The sequence below is a fragment of the Equus caballus genome, chromosome 14, assembly GCF_041296265.1.
Source record: "Equus caballus isolate H_3958 breed thoroughbred chromosome 14, TB-T2T, whole genome shotgun sequence".
Taxonomy (NCBI): Eukaryota; Metazoa; Chordata; class Mammalia; order Perissodactyla; family Equidae; genus Equus; species Equus caballus.
This window is the reverse complement of record NC_091697.1, coordinates 36,094,255-36,114,917: the sequence shown is the minus strand read 5'-3', so window position 1 is coordinate 36,114,917 and position 20,663 is coordinate 36,094,255. Positions and strand designations below refer to the sequence as shown.

The window sequence follows — 20,663 nt, the reverse complement described above, 5'->3', positions numbered from 1 at the left end:
GCAGGGACACAGATTCAAGGCGACAAGAGTATAAAGCTGGGTCCATGACTGGCCCTACTAAGCACTCAGTGAAGGGCAGCCTCATTAGCACTCGCTGCTCCTTCCTCCTCCAGCCTCCTCCTGCAAGTCTGAGCACAGCTGCCCTGGCTGTGCAGAGGCAGCAGATCTCGAAAGGCAGCTCATCGACAGCCCTAGTCCCCTTCACCCAGGGGAGAAACCAATGGATGGGAAGGCCGATTTCCCCTTTCTATTTCCCACTTTTCCCTTTCTTTTTCAGAACAGCAACTGAGCAATGCAAGTCCCCTGTGGCCACACCCTCACCAGCATCCTGCCTGGCCTACGTATCCTCCAGGAACTGTTCCAACTTGCCTGATGAGAATTGTGGACTAGAATCTACATCTTTTTTTTTCTGGGAAAGATTCACCCTGAGTTAACATCTGTTGCCAACCTTTCTCTCTTTTTTTGTCCCCCCCGAAGCCAGTACATGGCTGCATATTCTAGTTGTAAGTCCTTCTGGTTCTTCTATGTGGGCCGCCACAGCATGGCTACTGACAGATGAGCAGCATGGCTCCACGCATAGGAACCGAACTCGGGGCAGTGAAGTAGAGCACATCGAACTTTAACCACTAGGCCATCAGGGCTGGCTCCAGAATCTACATCTTAAGCCTATCTGATTCTCTCCCTCCCCACTACCACTACCCTCATCCAAGTCATTTTCATTTCTTGCTGGGACTCCTGCAGTGGCCGCCCACCTGGTTTCGCTGCCTCCACTCTTGACTTCCTGCAACAGCCAGAGTGATCTTTTCAAAACGTCAAAGGGACTGTGTCGCTTCACTGCCCAAGACCTTTTAATGGCTTCCCACAGTACTTAGAATAAATCCATGGCATGACACGATGCCAGACCACCCCCCAACCTCCTGTCACTCTCCTCCAACTTGCCGAGCTCCAGCTTCACTGGCCAATTTCAATCTCTGTGAAGTGCCACGCTCAGCCTGACCTCAGGTCTCCCCGCCTGGACTCCTCTTCCTCCAACCCCTCCCCAGTTGGCCAGCCTCTACTCCCCCTTCAGATCCAGTCTCTAGGCTCATTCCTGAGAGAGGCTGGCCCTGACACCTGCCCTTAATCGAAGTTAGGTTTCTCCTGGTTTTTCCATTCAGGGCACTTAACACAATGCAAATTATATTCCTGTACATATATTTGTGAATTTTTGGTTACTATCTTTCTCCTCCCACTCCCCTCCCCAACTAACCCATAGGCTTCGTAAAGGAAGAAACTGTCAGTTTTATTTACCTAAAGAGTAGCGTAAGGCCTGGGATACAATAGAGAAGCTCAAATATTGGCTGGCTGATTGATTGATTGATTGATTGAATGACTTCATGAATGAATGTAATATACTGAGGGGAATACAATCCAAGAAAATAGGAAGGTGATAGATAAAGAAAACCAAGCTGACCCTCTGGGCAGACACTGCTGGTGGAAGGAAGGTTCACCCCCACCCCACCCCACACACCAAACCCCTCCTTCCAGCAAGGGCCACACTAAGCTGGAGATTTGTCCTCTGACTTAAGCATCATCCTCATCCCCTTAAAATAAAAGGGGTTTGAGAGCAGCTAGACAAAATGAAGCTCAGCATAAATGAGAACCTCCTCTCTCTGCTGTGCTCCAAGGGACACAGGGAAAAAGGCAGATATGAAGAACAGAAGTGCAGAAGGAAGGACAGAAAAGGAATATAGTGGCGAAATGAAGGAAAGAGGAGAAAACAGAATAAGGGGCTGGAGGTCACTTAACACTTATAAAGAAAACTTTAGGCAAAGTATGAAAAATAGCCCAACAGGTTTCCTGTCTCTTGGGTCATGTCACTGCATCACATAGGCAGCATTCCCAAAATGGGACTCCTGGGCTCTGCTCTGCACCTGGGGTGGCGACAAAATAGTGTCTACAGCATGAGCCCATTTAGAGAAAGAAAAAATACATACACACACACATACATAAGCATGTATACATATACATGTATATATGGAATTCCGTGCAGCATTAAAAAGAACCAAGGTGGGTTTTTACACACTATCAGGGAGAGAAGTCTACATTATACTGTAAATTGAGAAGCCAAGTTGCAGAACAGTATGTATAGCATGGTCCTATTCCTGGGAGGAAAAGGAAAGAGTGAAAAAGAGAGAGGGAAGGGAAGAGAGCCTTTGTCCCAAGCATGGTTCACCGCCTCACTTCACTCACACCTCTTTCTGCACAAAGTCATGGCATGGAAAGGCCTCCCTGCCACCCCAGAGCGCTCCAGCCCCTTGCCCTGCTTCACTCTTCTTCCTACACTCACCACGTTATATTTCATATTTATTTGTCCATCTCTCACTAGAATATATGCCCCACGAGGACAGGGTCTTAGACTGTCTTGTTCACCGCTGTATCCCCAGCAACTGGTTCAGAGCCCTGCACACAACAGGCTCTCAGAAAATATTTTCTGAATGAATGAAGAGAAATTTCAAAGCAGTAACCTACAGGGAGTGGAAGAAGAAGTGGGGAAGACCGGAGGGTGCATATTTTATTTACATACTTCTGCAATCATCTGGATGGATTGCATCATTCCTGTCCTATTAAAAACCAGTGGCCAGTGGGGGAAGAAAGGTCTTCCCTTAGAGTGAGCTGACGTCTATCCCCCTGTAGCTCCCTGGTTATAACCCAAGAGGCAAGCAGAGCAAGGACATGTCCTTCTTCCCCATGACAGCCTTTCCTGTCCACAGAAGTGCTCCCCTGCTCTAAGCTGACCTGCCCCCTAGTTCCTTCTACTGAACTGAGAAGAACCAAGAAAGGTGGGCACCAACCTCCACTGTACACTAGATGGGCATTAACCAGGAAGGACAGGCTGAAAGAAGAACAGATTCGTTTACGTTTAAGGCAGAAGAGGGCTCAGATGGAAACAATGCAGCATACAGAAAAACAGACACAAAAGCACACCAAGGGCAAGGTTACCATGTTAATGAAAGAAATCACAGTGATGACCGTGCCCTCATTACTGTGTGACTGATGGATCTTCAGCCATTCAAAAGGGTGGCTTCTAGGCTCCTACTATGTGTGTCAGGCACTGTACCAGGCATCTCTCGGGGGGGTGGCGTTTCCTAATTTTCTTTGTCACAGAGCAGAATTCCCACTATTTTACATGGTGCCTCAACCTGCCACCCAAGTGGCAGGAGAGCAATGTGGCTTGTCACAGGAGGGAGCAGTCAGCACCTGGTGTCGTATGGACACTGTCGACTCAGAACAGCAGCCCTTTCCCCAACAGGCTCACGGGTCTCCCAGACAATTCTGCACACTCAGGGATACACCTAACACAGGTGGTGTATCTCCAGTGAGCTGTCATGCAGCTCCACAATCAGGGCAAGAAACATCTAGATGTTTCCTAGTCGTGGCACCTATAGATCCTCATCCTAGGGATGTGTAACTTTTTCCTACAAGTAGAGGCTCTCTCAACTGGAGAAAAGCATCATGTCAATCTCTAAGCTTTACAATAAAAAACAAAATTATCTTGCTTATTTATCCAAAGTGGCTAGAGAATGAGATACATAAATTATCTGACTAGTCTGATTAATAGCTATAAGGATAACTTCATTCTTTCCCTCAGTTTACACTGTCAAGTTTTCCTAGTCTCTTTTTTAAAAAAAAAAAAAAAAGACTTGTTCCTTCTTTTCTCTTGAGTTAGTTTCTTCAGTGTTCAACTTTCTCCTCGCCAGAGTCTCCATCCCTCCTGGTCACCTTAACCCTATAAAATCTGGCTTCCAGGTCTCAGCACGTACTTGAATCTCCCCTCTCAAAGTCCACCAGTGACCTGTGGGTGCTGTTCTCAGTCTGCACGGCCATCAGGATCTCCCCAGCCTTATTAAATGAATGACTCCCCATCTTTGAAACAACCTCCTTTTAGTTCTATGCCCCATATGCTCAAGGTTCTTTATCCTAATTCTTGAACACACCCTCCCTCCTTGCTAAGTGTGATTATTCCCCAAGAAGGTATCCAAGGACTCTTCTCTTTCTATTCTCCCATCCTTGGCAATCCCTTGTAAGCCCAAGCTTCAACTCTCACCTTTGGGAAAAGACCTCTGAAGCTGGTTATCTTTCACCTTGACTCTCTTCCCAGCTCCAAGCCACAGGTCCACCCATCTGCAGACCTCTCTACAGAGAAATCCTGCCTGGACCAACAAGCGGGGCGAGACACTTCATGCGTCCTCTAAAATCCCTGTCCTGTCTCACCCTCCTCCTCATTCCTAAGGCTACCACCCACCCGCAAGAATGTCCTCCCTTCTCTGAACAGCCGCAGTCCTTTGCCTCACCTCTCGTCACAGCCAACCCTTCCTACACTGCAGTCTAGTTATCTGCTCTTGGGTCTCACCTCCCAGGCTAACATATGAGCAATCTTACTGCAGGACCCAATCCTTTTTAGCTCTACATTCCACAGTGCTTTGTACACAGTAGGTACTAAAAGAATGAATGAAAACATTCTTACCCACCACCCCTGGAACAGACAGAGTACATTAATGTTTTAGGAGACACTTCACTTGCTTTCAATCTTCTCTTATCATCTTTCACTCTGAGCAACCACATGCCAGGGACTTAGCTAGACACTGGGATATTGCTGCTACTGCTACTGCTGCTCCTACTGCTTCTATTACTATTAATACTAATACTATAGCCACTACTATTAACCACAACAACAGACATTCAGTACTTACTATGTATTGGGCACCATGATAAGCATTTATGGGGATGACAGTATTTAATCTTAACAACCACCCTACAAGATAAGTAACATTGGCCCCCCAGTTCACACATGGAACAACTGAAGCACAGACGAGAACCAAGTAACTCCCCTGCCTTCAAGGAGCTCGTAGTCCAGCAAAGGAAGGCGGCCCTGGACACACAGTCACCATGTGCTGAGTGCTATGAAGGAAAAGCACAGGCTATAACAGGATGCGTAACAACAGGTCGTAGCTCAGGACAAGGGCCAAGATACTTTCCTGAAGAAACCACGCTTAAGTGGGAATCTGAAGGACAAAACCAGAATAAGGCAGCAAAAGAGGAAGAACATGCCATCTCAAGGGACCGGCTAACTATCGCATGGCCGCACAAGAAGCCAGGCACTGATAACGGAAAGCGTGCTCTCCTAAACAGAACACCCACCCCTGCAACTGTCCTGTGCACCAGAGAGGGAGAAAATCAGCTCCAGGCGGCCTGGGCGGTTGGGAACCCGGTTCGCCTACCAAGCATAGTTCCTATTTTCTATTCATATTTAAAGATTTTATTTTTTTCCTTTTTCTCCCCAAAGCCCCCCAGTACACAGTTGTATATTCTTAGTCGTGGGTCCTTCTAGTTGTGGCATGTCGGATGCTGCCTCAACGCGACTCCATGAGCGGTGCCATGTCGGCGCCCAGGATTCGAAACGACGAAACACTGGGCGGCCTGCAGCAGAGCGCGCGAACTTAACCACTCGGCCACGGGGCCGGCCCTGTCTATTCATATTTAAACACAGGATGTCGAGATACACTTATAACCAAATCCCTTATGGAATCCAGCTTTTAAAAAAATCCTTCATGGGGCCACATTATTTTAAGAACTTAACCACCAGGTGTTAGCAAAATGTAATGATAGATTTCAATTTACCAAAAGTGCAGAAACTCTCCTAGAATTCCACAGAAAGAGCTCCATGCCATCAAGTCAAAGGGGTTTTGTCTCAAAGAGCGGCAATAATTATAATCCAATGGCAGCACATCCTCTACCCAGCTCATGCAGTGGGGTTACCCTCTCAACAGAACAAAATAGATTTCTTAAATTTGCAACCACGTGAGACACAACTCTCTGGTGTTCTTTTTTCCTTTGCCTTTGCCTGCAACAAAACAGAATCATCGCAAGCCCTTTGCTGTCGATCTAAATTCTCTGTGTCTCCTTTACAATCGCTCCAACATACTATAAATATACAGCTTTTGTGACATAAACGCAAAGTTTTATTGTGCCGTTAGCCTTGATAGAAAGCACTGCAGAAAGTTGTTTAGAAATTAAATATCTAAAACAAGCTATTTTAAAATCCAGGGCCCTCACTATTTCATGTCTGCAATGAAGAAATTTCATCTTGGGGAGAGCAAGCTGTCTTTCACACCATATGGCTAATGGTGGTGCATAGCAATTAGCCAGGCTGATTAATGGTGAACAGACTCTAATTTTATGCTTATAATTGAGCCTGCATTTGCACCCCTGGTGCAAATTCAGCACATCCCAACTTCCACTTACAAGAGGCAAGAAATCAAGAGAAATAGGATGGTGTGGAAAGTGAGAATTTTTTTTCCTAAAGCCCCCTAAAGAGCATCAGATTTGCAATTTAAAAGACTGTTAGCCACACAATAGATGACAGGTTTGTGTAATAGGGTCCTGGCGGCCTGGTAAACAAACAGTACCCCTTACACATCTATAGGCAGCCAGGAAAAACGTAATCTGTAACATTAACAGGATGACATTTTGAATATGGCTTTTCCCTCTTAGCCACACAGTACAAACATCATCATTTGCCTTCAGTGGCTTGAGAATTTTATTTTTGCTATTTTTATGTTTCTGAAAAATAGAAAGAACATCAGCAGTAAAGCACACCAACCAGCATAATAAAGTACTTTGGACCCATGAATTTTAAGAACAAGAAAAATATAAACTGCATTAATAGAGGGTAGGCTTGTGTGTGAAAGGCATAATATATCTTTAAGTATTTCAAGAACAGAATTATTTCTAGCATCGTCCAAACATGTACAGATATGAGATGCAAATCTATGATATATAGATATTAGTTGGCCTGCTGGTTGAGATCCATCTTCCAATTTTGCTAGAATCACATGTAATAGAATACGGAAAATTCATTCTAATGCATGCTAATTGTGAGAAGCTAAAGTAGAGATATGTTGGGGAAAATAGTTATAATACAAAGGAGGTCATTTTAACCCTTTTCAAAATGATTTTACTCATTTAATTCTGAAAAGTGCAATTCAGCTTTAATTGCACAATTGTTGTATACAGTACAACACTATTTTTGCCTAATAATATCTTCTAAGAAATCCATGACCATATTTTTGCTACTGCTTTAAAGTTAGAGAAAAGCAACCTGTTCTGGGAATAATTAACAAGTTTCACAAGTCACTGAAGTGAAAACTTGTGAAACTCCTGTATATGTTAGAATAACGTATTAGGAGTAGGTTTTTTAAAAAGGAAAAAAGGCAATCTTTATACACATACATAATTATAGAAATAGAAGAAGTTAATATTTGGGATTTCACTAAGGAAACATTTTATTTCCACCTGTAGAATTTTAAGATTGTTTTCCCTACAAGTCCATGAGCAGCAAAAAAAAAGCCCACCCATGCCGAAGCGGCAGCTTATGCCCTAAATGGATTGGTCAGCAATAGTCAGGAGCCAAGCATGCTCTGTGCCAGGGAGAGGCTGCACGGCTAACAAAGCAATTAGTAGCCTTTCTCTGATGCATAGTGGCATCTTCATGCTTTATCCAATTACTCAGAATATATCAGGAAGAAAGTACCAGTGCTATTTTATGAAGAATAAGAATCCTAAGCCACAAGCTAAAAAGCTGTTCTCTAGGCCACTCTCTCAAATGTGGAGCACTGGCTGAGGCCATGGAAGTGAATTTCGTCTGTCTGCCTGTTTTCAAATGTGGCTGCACTCTGATCACAGACAAAAATAAAGACATTGGTTTGGGGGTGACATGAGTTTTTACACCTTTCAGGGATTCATCTCTGCTATCCTTCAAAAGCTCACTACAGTTGAGAAATATGAGCTACACTGTCATAGTTATATACGGGGTAACTAAGGTTAAGAGATCAGACACAAGGGGAGAAAAAAACCCCACATTCAACTCAAGGCAGAATGATGCCTATGTGCGAATGGTCCTATTTTTAAGTGGGAAAATTAAAAAGGGGAACTATAACTTTCAAGTCTTATCCAAACAGAGGCTTCTGCTGACATCAATAGAACTTTTACTCATTTTACTAGCAAGGCAGTTGAGCGCATATATTAACACTAAAAGTGTTATACCGTATTTTATTCGATTGAACGGAAGAAGGGGAGGGCACTGCTTTGTGCCCATTAACAGTGTGATATCAAAATGGAAATGTATATCTTTCAGGATGAAATCTAATAAATAATTGAGAACCACTGTGATGCCTGGCACTTTACTACCAAATACGTCTAACAGTTCTTTGTAGATTGTCTAAAAGAAGCAAGATAAATGTAGACCCCAAGATAGACCTGAGTTCACCTAGATTTGAGATACAAAGTCATCTTCTCTTTGCTAATTAAAGGGCGAGAACAAGGTATTTCTTACCTGCACATGATCTCGTGTGTGAGCAAGACTCGGCACATTTCTGGGTTCTTGTCTTGGCCTTCATACACTATGGCCTGTAAACAAAGGCACAATTTGAGCTAAGAATGGAACCAAGGAGCAGAAAGCAAACTATCACAATTGAGTTCTTGACCACTTCACCACCACTGTGGGCCAATTAGCTTTCAGGAGCTGAAGGCCTCACTGGGCTGATTGTTTCAAGATACCTTGTTAAGGATCAACCCAAATCGAGTGGAAGAGGATATGTTCCTCTCTGTCCCATCCACCACCTCATTATGACGCATGTCTTTGGACCAGTGTGTGAGATGGGCTTCTGTCGCCAAGACAACCACAATTCTCCTTTCAATTCAGAATAAAAATAAATCAAACCAACGAGAAGGAAAAACCCAGTATTTCCTATTGATTTAAAATATAAAAAAGCATATGGATTTGATTTTTTAAATGCTATGTATTTGCTGCCTCATTTCCCTTCTTCCAGTCCCAACATTTAGTGTTCTAGAGCTGCAGAGAAGAAAACAAGTCGGGACACGGTTAATGAGTGCATTCACTAGCTGTGTCTTCTTTGAGATGATTCATCAATCAGGGAAAAATCATTCTTCCCGCCAACAGGCTGAAAACACGTGCTCTCCGGGGTGTACACCCACCCAAACAGTAATACACTCCGGCATATGCTGTGCATGTGGGCTTAAGCCATAGAGTTATCTCTCTAAACTAAAGAATTACATCTGACTCTCAAAATCTGGAGTCCCACACCACCTCACCAGCCAAGATGTTTTTGTCTGTTTTCAGTAATGCGCATACAAACTTTTTGCTTCAGATCACCAGGAAGTTTCCCCGGGACTTCAGCTTCCTGGAAGACCTACGTGCTAATACTTCAGCCAAGGAAAAACTCACACGATTGGTAGGGCAGTGTTCTGCAACAGGATACATTTTAACTAACTTAACACTGTATCACTGCATAATACTAATATAACACAGCTTCAAATCATTAATAAAGTTACTTTCACACTTTCAGATAACACTCAATTTCTTGGTGACAAAACTACTTTTATTAACCAGAAACTATCCTTACTTAGAACATACAGATGCCGCAGTAAGTAACTTGTAGCTGTCTCTAATGTGCTTTCTTTATGAACCTGGGACTTTCAGAACCTATAAATGATGAGACAGCTTAAGATACAGTGTGTGCACACCCCCAGAGCAGGCCCTCGTTATAATATCTAACTTCATTACAGAAAAAAATTGCAACAAATTTAAAAATGATTAAGAGAATTTGCATAAGAAGAAAACATTTCCCTACCATTGTCCCGTCAAAACTACTTTTTATGGTTAGCCTATCATACCCTTGTATTTTTAATATTTTACTTTGACATAATTTTAGACTTACAGAAAAGTTGCAAGAATATATAAAAAATTCCAAGGTGCTCTTTATCTGGATTCCTCAAATGTTTACATTTTACTAAATTTGCTTTATTCTTTCCTATTTTTTTCCTGAACCATTTATTAGCAAATTGCAAACATGCACTAAATACTTCAGCATGTATTTCCTTAAAACATGGAATTCTCTTACGTAACCATAGTATAATTATCTGAATCAAAAAATTAACACTGATACAATATAATAATCTAATCTACGGCGCTTATTGAGATTCACAATTACCCAATAATGTCCTTTACAGCAAAAAAAAAAATCCAGTATCAATCATTGTATTCAGTTGTCATGTCTCCTTTAATACAGAACATTCCTGAGTCTTTGTATTTCATGACACTGACGTTGTTGAAGAATGCAGGCCAGTTATTTTGTAGCTCAATCTGGGTTTGTCTGAGGTTTCCTCAGAGTTAGACTAAAGTTACACAATTCAGGGCGGCAATACCACAGATATGATGCTGAGTTCTTCTCAGTGTATCAAACAACACTGTTAACTAGTTCTACTAGTAACAGTAAACCTTGACCATTAGGTTAAGGTGCTGCCACCGACCAGAGACCATCCACCAGATTTCCCCACTATAACATTACTACTTGACCTGATGTAATTCATAACTATCTTCTTGGGAGATAATCTAGATTATATTAATACCATATTATGCCTCAAATTTCAACCACTGGTTTTAGCATGCATTGAAGATTCTTTCCTGTATTCTTAAAAGACCTTTTCAAATACCCAAGAAGTTGCTTTACTCAAGGAAATGCATTAAATAAATCAAAAATGTTTTGAAAACCAAAAATTGTATCTGCCTGCTTTATTTACTGCAATCACTGCTGAAAAATCAAGGAAACACTATAAATAACTGATTAGATCTCATACGTGGTGCTAAAAAATTCTAATCATGCATTTCTGTGAAATCGTATTATCACTACATGTTTTGTATGTTTTCTTAATGGTCCTGATAACCTCTGTTTCAACTTCAGGTTTTCGTCATGCTAAACCAATACAAGTAACTTGGTAAATAAATTCACAGGTATTGAAGGGGTTTTCCCTCCTTCAAAAAAAAAAAACAGCTTGGTTTTTTTGGGAGGAGGGAGTGTCAGTTACATCAGACCTTCTCATTTTAATCCTTTCTAGATGATTCCAGTATTATTTTTACTGAGGTTGCTGGTTCCATTGAAATCAGTGGCCCATGATGATATTCAAGGAAAGATAGGTTGCAACACAAAAATACACACGACTCTCCCAAAGAGTAGATATGACCCATGGACTCCTAGGTCTCCCATGTTTTTTAATCTTTGGTTACTGAACATCATTTCTTGAAGGCCAAGGACCTCTGTTATACATCTCTTTACCAAATGCCAAACTGCTACTTGTCCTGTGGCAACAAAGTCACAATGGAGAATCTTTCTCTAAATCAAGCATAGAAAAATGAAAGCATCACTTTGGATTTGCACAGAAATAGGTAGGAATTCTGAGGAGGGATGGACGGAAGCCTGAAGTTTCTGCTGTCCCTTTTCGTGGGGCCTCAACAGAACAACATTTTTCAGCACATAAATACAGAGAAAAAAGTGCTTGCTGCTTCTGTGACTTCTGAAATAAAAGCAAGCGAAACAGAGAATCTTGTCACTCGCCTATGCAGTAGAACTAAAAGCCTGTGAAAGAGTAAACTAGAACCCCAGTGTAACAGGGTCAGCTGTAGCGTGGAACTCAATCAAAGAAGACCTACCTGTGACCTCGCCTAAGCAGATTTTGTTACTAAAAACGCTCACTAAACAAACACACACACAATATCATATAAAAGGTATGGGTGAAGAAATCAACATTCTGATGAGATCCAATATAGAAAATAGGATAAATTTACTTTGATGAATGTCTCTAACACAGAGTATCAACAATAAGACAGACTTTTTAAAATGCCGCCAAGTTCTCCTTCTGGCTTAGACGTACAATTGATAGCCACACATCAACTCTCCACCATCTACATTTGGTACCCACATCAAGCCAGACGGGTTCACAGTTCCGCAAACTCAGACTTTAAGCCTAAAAGGAAAGGGATCATCTAAGGCCAACTTAGAGGAAGTTTCTGCTTTTCTTTCTAATTTAAATATGTGCCTCTGTGGAGTGTGAGTAAAGCTCATTGAGGCTGGATCAGCTGGGAGATCACAGAAGCATATAAACAGCATTGACTATTTTAAGTGAAACCATTTTAATAGACAGCTGGTTTAGGGCCCAGACAATGGAACACCAAGAAGAAGGCTTATTTTCATCCTCCATAGTAAATCATGCGTCTGCTCCCTGTGAAGAAGGTAGTATGCTATGAGAGCGACAAAGACAACAGTGGTTTAAATAAATCAACGTGTTTATCAGGAGTAAGGATGGGAGGCCTGTTACAGAGACGAGCAGGAAGGGGAAAGGAAGCATAGAGAATATATTTTTTAAATAAATGAATTGATGGTGAACCAAGTTGAGGTTTTAACCTAAGAAACAAAAAATATAATAGCAAGTAGAAAACGATGTTTACATTAATCCTGCCAATGGCAAATAAACCCCTTAAAGTGGCAAGAATGCTTGTACAGGAAGAAAAAAAATAGAATGAACAGCACTAACTTCATCTCAACTTTAAAAACCTGGTGAAACTGACAAACAAGTTGTCAAAACTTGACATATTTGGAGCAGATTTATTTTTCTGATATGCCAGCTCCCCTTTTTTTAATGTCCTCTTCTAACAAGCAAAAAGAAAAATCTCATAATTATTTTTAATACTCTATTAACTTTCAAATGGAGGGTTTTTTTCAGAATAATTTTTTATAATTAACCAAAAAGAAGAAAAAAAAGGAACTGTTAAACTTTCACATCCTTTCGCAACAGTGCCAGAGGTTTACAGTGAGAGGATAGAACGCCACCAATTTCAAATGCCCAATTATAAATTAACCTATAACATCTTTGAAAAGAAACAGATCAATCAATAGAGAAAATCTGTTTCTGTTGCCACTGTTTTAAAAGGCGTCTTGTGAAGCGTGGTTCATCCCTGCTTTTCTAAAACATCGCTGCGTCTGAAAAGTTAATTGAAACTTACTATGGAGAAAGACCACACAGCAAAACAAAAAATACACAGTGCACATACACCAGGATCACACTTCAATAGGATGCCAAAGGAAATACAGAGAATTGAGCACTGTTTTTCTTTGTTTACTTTTCTAGTAGTTTTAACTCTTTGTGCTCCATGCCAAAACAAAAAGGGCGAGAATACTTTTAACTTTAGTTCATCAAAATCCGGAAGGGTTTTAGGAACAAAATATTTTCAGTAAGAGTCTTTCTTGGTTTACAACCAAACAATAGGAGACTTGTCATCATTAGTTTAGAGAGAAGGAAGGAAGGAGTAAAGGAAGGAAGAGAGGGAAGGAGGGAGCGAGGGAGGGAGGGAGGGAGGAAGGAAGGAAGGGAGGAAGGAAGGAAGGAAAAAGAAAGAAAAGTGGGTTATCTATAACTAACAAAAACTCTTAATTTTCCTTTTACATCGAAACAGTAACCTTGAAAATATGTCACTCCTTTTTCCACATACAAAATAAAAGGCCAAACCTAATTTGTCGTTTTAAAGAATAAGTTCATGAACGTACAAAGTACCTCCTTCAACCACAAGTGAAATATCTTCTAAATACACACTGTCAAGGAGCATTTGGTAGCAAATTACCAAGAACTGAAACTAATTTTAAAAAATAATATGAATGCTAGATCAGCAATGCACTGTAATATTAATCATTACATTTGACTACCAAGTTACACTGCTTGTCACTAAAAAAAAAAATAGTGCTAGTTAATGTGGTCCTAGAAATTTCCAGCAGGTAAAGGAGCCCTAGTTAAAAATTAACCTGTGCCAAGAAAACACTACAAATCTGACATTTCATAAACAATTCTGTCAAAACAGCAATCTAACATTAATAATGGAATAAAATTTAAAAAATTATTTTGCTTCAATTAGCAGCTTGGCTACTGGTGAACACATTACAAAGATGTAATTTCAGCTCCGCAGCTAAGCAGGCCCGTTTTCAGAAGCGAATGAGGAAAGTTGCAAAGGAATGATATCATATTCAGTGTGCTGTTCAGTTACATCACAGCCTTGAATGAAAAGAGAATGTGTACCAAAAGCAGTTAGCTTTAGAATGCATCTTTTATGTCTCAAAGAAATAAAATCCCTTATATTATTCAAGTGCCAAGATAAAAACTGAATCATTCTAATAATCTCATATTATATTTCTTTTTCTAGCAGTAATAAAAGATATTTCACTCATATAATAACTACATTTACCTCTGTATTAGGAGACACAACTGGCTTTGTCAATCCAACGAGACAATAATAATAATAATAATAAAATAATAAAAGCAGCTAATTTATTAAGCGCTTAATATGTGCCAGTCACTATCCTAAGCACTTTACACGTATGAATTCATTTAATTCTCACAACAGACCTTTGAGGTAGACGCTACCATTATTCCCGTTAGTTTGATTCCAAATGCTTACATATTTTAATTACTCACTAAGACCAAATCAATCGTGCTCAACAACTAGATAAACAATTCCTCAAACATCCAAACACTCCTTGATCCCTCCCAGCAATATAAGTAAAAGACATAAGAACAGACTCTCGGTGTAGTCAGACAAGTTCGATAAATGCATCGCCACTAATATGTTCGTTTTTAATGCTGTTCAAACATTCACATGGAAACAGCTCTAGCGTAAATATCCCCGAACAAATGGCTGTATATTATCCAGGAGGGAGCAGTTGGACCGCCAGACTGGGGAAGTACTAGGCCATCTGGCTCCGGCAATCTCTCCAAAACCATCAGCTTTGTTTTCACCCCCAGACTCCAAACAACACATTTTCCACTGTGAGGAGTTTACATTTTCCCAAACACGGGTCCTGATCATGCATAAAAATTCCAAACTTCTCCATTCCTCTATGTGCAAGGAAATTCAAATCACCTGCATTTTGGACATGTTACCAAAGGAGAGTGAAAACTGCTGAAACATGGCTCCTGACTATAAACTTGCCCTGTCCTTTTTTGTTTGTTTCTGTCCCCAAATATATGAAAGAACTCTCTTCTGGCCTAGTGAACTCCTTTGGAACTTACTGACATACTAAAAATGTGTTTATCTACCAATGAAGGACCAAGAACTGAAAGGCTTGTTAATCAAATCTCCATAGCTGTGGCAGGATATAATGAAACAATCAATAGGAAAAAATGCACTGCATCAATAACGTAAAGAACCGGGAACATCAAAACAAATGCATAAAGAAGATCAGCTGGGAAGAGAAACATGACAGCATTTCTGACTATTGTACCTTGGACCTCCCACTGTGCTGGGAGCCTTTTAGAGACCCCTCACCACATCACCTACCTTCAAATCATACAGACGAGGATTCTGTGGCTATCATTTTCCCCTTTCCAGAAAAAGCTCCTGTTTGGGGGCAGGGAGTGTTTCATTTTTGATAAGTGTATGGAATTTGGTGCTCTTTCTTTGAATTATAAAAATGTCACTTTTTTAAAAGCAAGATGGTAGGAGAGAGGATAAGTTAAAGGTTTTCTTTTTAACTATTTAAAGATAAACAACTCACTGAAGCAATCAAAGAACATAATCATATTCCAAATACTACATGAAAACCAGAAAAGGCACATTAGACCTCAGACCTCCCCCATCGGGTTCATTTGAGCTTCTGCAGTGGATACTGTTTCTGGATGCAACAGCCATAAACTTCTGGATCCTACAGGCCTTTCTGCATGCTCACTAATGGAATACCAAAAACAGCAATGACACAAAAACAACCTATTTTTAGTCCAGCTAAACTTGGTTTTGAACAACCCTTCCCAAAAGCAAGCCTCTTATTTCCTAGTTGGTGGACGAATTTTTTAAATCTCATTATATCCTTTGTGTGTTATAAGAGAGACATAGGGGTAAGGGGGCTCAGATCCCTACACATTCACTTTTAATGAAGCCTCATCTTTCCTGGTAGAGTCCAAAATTAAGAGTCATTACCCAAAATAGTGTAATGAGACGCTCTGAAAAGGTGTGAAATACTATGTCATACTAATACATCTTGGTTGGTTGAATACATTTCTGTTTGATCTCAATGCTGCTAACTCCACCCAAGATGAAGAAGATTTCATGAAAATACAGAGCGCGCAGCTGGTTTTGGACTTTGCTTGCCAAAGATCCCCTTTGAGTTTTAACCCCAATTTGTGAGTCAAAGATATGACATCACACACATAAAGCTGCATATTTCATATGAAAAATGTAACGATAAACCAGTAGCTAAGAGAAGACCCTTGAACTGTGGCTAGGTATTCCCTCCGAAATTTACGATGTTATTAGAACTCATCACATCACTGAAATTACTCCATTCTGCACTTTAAATATCAAAATCCTCAGTCTATCTGGAAGAATCACACAGGAGGAAAAAAAATGTAACCCTTTAATCAGTCAGTCTATGTCGTCTTACTTCTGATTGAAGGGGTCACTGCATATTTAACTAAAATAAAAAATTTAAGGAATTTTAAACCAGACTTGGTATTTAATTATCATAAAATAATTTCAAGCTGGATGAGCATCCACTGTTTTAGTCATTAAGGCTAAAATGTAATAATTATGTCACAGCTAAGGAAAGTTATGCTTCTTCACACTGATCTTCTTGAAGACTATTGTATTAACTGTGTACGCAAGAAGCCAACCTACTTCCCAGACTCTTCCAGCACATAATCGACAAACAAGCAACCGGACAATGGGCAGGGATTGCCTTTCAAAGTGAAAGCAACACAGAAGACCTTAGACAATTATTATGAAAGCAAACAGGTATGCCTCAAAAAATCTCTTTTTCTTGATATTTTTTAGACTAAATTCAGACAATTATTTACACCTTTTTTGAGGTCACTCCCCACCAAAATATATAATTGCATATGTTTATAATTGTTATTTTCAGTGAAACGGTATATTATGGCAACTGACTTTCTAATACCTGCTATTATTAAAAATAAACTATATCTTGTTCTAGTTTCCCGCCCCCCAGCTGATAGAATTTATGATACGCAGCGGTCAAAGAATGCCTTAAGCTATAGTTTTCCTTAAGCTCCATGACCTTGTTAGTAAAATGATATTTGATATATTGCTTTATAAAAATCAAGATTATTCTTCCACCATACGACTGTGTGTAAAGTCAGTTCATGTCACAATGGGAAAATCAATTCTTGGTGACGCTTTTTGTTTAAGGGGTCTAAAAAGAAGTTTTGAGAGAAATTAATCACTTCAAACGTCCTAATTTTGTGCTCCTTATAATTGTTCGTTTCATGGTGCTAAGTGGCCAATGGTGCCCAAGCAGACAGGCCTTATACACTGGTTTGTGGGCACTTTTTATCTTTTAAAGAATAAATTCTAATAAATACATACGTAATATATATTAGAGCTCATACTTTGCCCTTCCTCCTCCCATCTTTTCCTTTCCTCTGATGAGAATGAAGGAAAGGATATCCAGGGTATCAAAGATAATTTTTTAAAACAAAACTCCACTTACGACATTTTTGTTTGAAGACGGTAAAAAAAAAAAAAAAAAGTGTTATTGAAATCAGGCTTTTGTGTTTCTGCTTGGTAGAAAAAAAAATTTAACAAAATACAACGTGTCCAAATGAAAGGGAATTATCCTATGTAATAATCAAAACCAGTAAAGAAAATAAGACCAAGACTAAAAGTATAAATGTGGATTTACTCTGAACAATTGATTAAGATATAAATAGATCTTCAAGAAGTCAAATATTTTAGGCAAATAACTTGAAATAGATTTCAATAGACATTTATTTATTCTTTTAAAAAATGCATTTCACGCCCTCATGTTTTCTACCTGGTTTGAAATGGAATATGAGAGTAATAATCAAAATTAGCTGTTATTAAACTGATTCTCACTGAGTAGATTTTAGAACTCCCAACAGCTTATTAATGTGCATTTTGTACCACATATTTAAGCCATGGCCTATTTAAAAACAATTTTAAATATGTATGTATACCCTAATTTGAAGTCTTCCAAGCCAGTATCTATGAAAGATCAGCTCCCTTATTTTAAAGAGAATATTTTTAAATCACAATCAAGCAACTAAGTTTTAACCTTCTCCCTAAATTGGTGGTTGGTACACAATGGCTAACTTCTCTCGTTGCTCTGATTTCTCTCCCCCACTCAATAAAGCTGTCTTCTTTTTGTTATTAAGCCCTCCAACTACCTAACCAGCTACTTAATTCCGAAACTAAACTTTTTCTTAAAATTAAAAAAAAAAAAAGCCCTCCTGCACCTCATTAAAACGTCAGGCCTCTTTTCTGACTCGGCTCATAATTGTATCTTTTAAACCATAACTCAACCTTAATGTATACTGCTTGACACCCGCGTGTTGGGGAGCTTAAGAAAATGCCGCCTATGTACCTTTAAGACCACAAGCTCACTCATGCTGCCTGGCTTCTTGCCAAACTTGGAAGCAAAAGCAGGAAGATTTTTGCAAAGTATCCTCCAACAATTGTCGCTCCCTCTTCCAACACTACCACCACCACCACCTCCTTTTAAAAAAAAATCTGTAGAGTGGATCATCTGCGCTCTCGGCCCATCTCCCCACTCCTGGGGAACTGTCTCTGCCCCCACCCACTCCTTCTACCCCCCGGGGGAGGTCCGGGTTTGGGTTTCACAAGTTCAGCCCACTCTTCACCAGGGTCCCTGGGCACCTTTTGCGCCCCCTGGGGCTCCCCGGCCGGGTCAAAGGAAGTTCAGCCCATATTCTCCCCACTCAGCACTCGTAATCTTAGTTCACAAGGTCTGAGTTTCCCTTGGAAGGAGGGAGCCGTCGAGCCATCTTCTCCACGCGGCAGACCCAAGTGCATGTATGGCCCCTGGGAAGACTGCGCTGAGAGCGCGGTCCCCGGTCCGCCTTGGAGTTGAGAGTTCGAGTCCCAGACCTCTCGCTATGGAGTAGCCAGCTTCTTGATTGTCCCAAATTTCGAGGCCCTAGCGTCACTCTCCCGGCGCGAAATTAACAAACTTACTTGTTTTGTCATGGAGTCAATGAGGCGAACGTAGAAATCCTGCTCCGTCCTTATCCCTGGGAGAGGAGGAGGAGGAGGGGAAAGAGGAGAACGAAGGAAAATTAAGTGAGACAGGATCTGCGCGAAACAAACAAAGAATGGGGCTCCAAGGCTGCCGCAACTCCAACAGTTCTGGAGAAGCACACAGGACCCCCTTCCCCAGTGTCCAGACAGGGGTCTCTGGCCTAGCCCGACTGCTCTCGGAAGCCAGCCCCCAACCGCGGCAGCTAGGAATGGGGCGGAACCCCCACCTGGCTACTCTCTCCTCCCTTGGCAGGAGCCCCTCTGGGCGAGCCATCAAGGCCATGATCATTCCCTGAGCCCAAGGGTCTGGAAGTCTGGACTAATCAGAGAGAACCGGCCTTAAGAAGGGGAGGAAGAGAGAAAACGGCCCAGCGAGGGCCAGGGCGCCACACCTGGCCCCCACACCTGGCCCCAGGTACACGGCGGCCCGACACGGCCGCCCTCGAGCCACTCAGGGCCTTCTCGGGTGAAACCTCCTCAGGCGAAACAGGAGAGACCGGTTTACCGCGAGGATGGCGAACGACTGAGCTTTGCTCAGGGATCTAGTCCACCTGGAGCATTCCGCGCCCCCTGCCCTCACCCGGAACCCCGGAGAGCCGGCGCGGACCCAACGGGAGCCTCACCATTGCTGTAGAGGAGCTGGAGCCGGTAGTGAATCCCATTATTGGTCTTTTCGCTGTTGGCTTCCTGGGTTGCAGCAGGACGCAAAGACACAAGAGACGCAGGAGAGAGGTCGGCGTGAGCGAGTGGACCGACTTCCAGGCAACTTTCCCCAAGCCGGGACCCCTGGCGGGGGAGCCAGACAGGCCCCGGAGCAGCAGAAATTGCCGCCAACTGTGATCCCTCTGCGGTCCCCCCACCCCACCTTTACTGCTCCCTCTTCCCTTCCAGAAAATTCCATGGGGCGCGCACCAGCGATCCCCTCCCCAGGGCCTGGGGGCTCGGGCCTGGGCCAGGAGAGGCAGGAGCTCGCGTGGTAGCGCGGTCGAGGGCGGGTTCATCCCGGGCGCCCTTGACTCTGGAATCTGAAGCCAGGCTCGCCTCTCTCCAGCTCTTGGGGCTCCCCGCGAACTTCTTCGGAGCAGAACCTCATGAACGAGGATCCCGGGTTCGCCCAGGATGGGAAGTGGCTTGGGGGACCCCGCGCAAGAGTGTGTTACGGATGCTTTGCACTCGCGGAGGAGCGCGCCTCCCGAAGCGCCTAGGCCTGCTCCCCTGCCAGGGGCGAGGGGCAGCGGCGCTGCGCCCACTTACTTTTTCCTTCTCCACGAACCCCACAAAGGCCGTCCTCTCGATCTCCACGGGCTGGCCCTGTCTGTCGTAGAGGGCCAGGACGAAGTGGAAGAAGTTGGATTTCCGCAGATTGGAAGGCGGCTGCTTCTCAAAGTGAGCCCGGGCCAGACCCACCCCGCTGCGGCCAAAGACGCAGAGTTAGACGGCTAAGCGGGACACTGAGCCGCGACCGCTTGTTACTCCTTACACACGCGCGAACCCTCAAACACCCACCTCCTCTGCCCCCAAAACGCCCAGTAGGCGCCCTATACGCCCGTTCAAGCCCCCCGGGCCCACCCGGCGACGGACCATGAGTGTTCTCGCGCGCCCCGTCCTCCCGGCCGAGGACAGGGCGCGCCCCCCGAGCTAGCCGAAGAGGTGTGAAAGTTTTGTTTGGGTTTTGCGCAGGAGATAAAACGCTGTAAGCATTTACTGGGAG

The 20,663-nt window shown here is 42.3% G+C and overlaps 1 protein-coding gene across 8 annotated transcripts in view; it reads right to left on the bottom strand.

The window, feature by feature from the left end:
• Nucleotides 1-20,663, bottom strand: part of EBF1 (EBF transcription factor 1) — a 381,503-nt gene that overhangs the window by 358,096 nt on the left and 2,744 nt on the right. For 7 of the 8 annotated variants that reach the window (XM_003362778.5, XM_001503495.6, XM_023617310.2 and 4 more), the window contains exons 2-5: nt 20,207-20,363; nt 19,576-19,639; nt 18,890-18,945; nt 8,375-8,448 (exon numbers count right to left, since the gene is read on the bottom strand). In XM_003362778.5, coding sequence (XP_003362826.1) covers nt 8,375-8,448; nt 18,890-18,945; nt 19,576-19,639; nt 20,207-20,363 — 351 coding nt within the window. Of the gene's footprint in view, nt 1-8,374; nt 8,449-18,889; nt 18,946-19,575; nt 19,640-20,206; nt 20,364-20,533; nt 20,581-20,663 lie in introns of those variants that run through there. The other variant, XM_070232990.1, reaches the window with a different exon arrangement.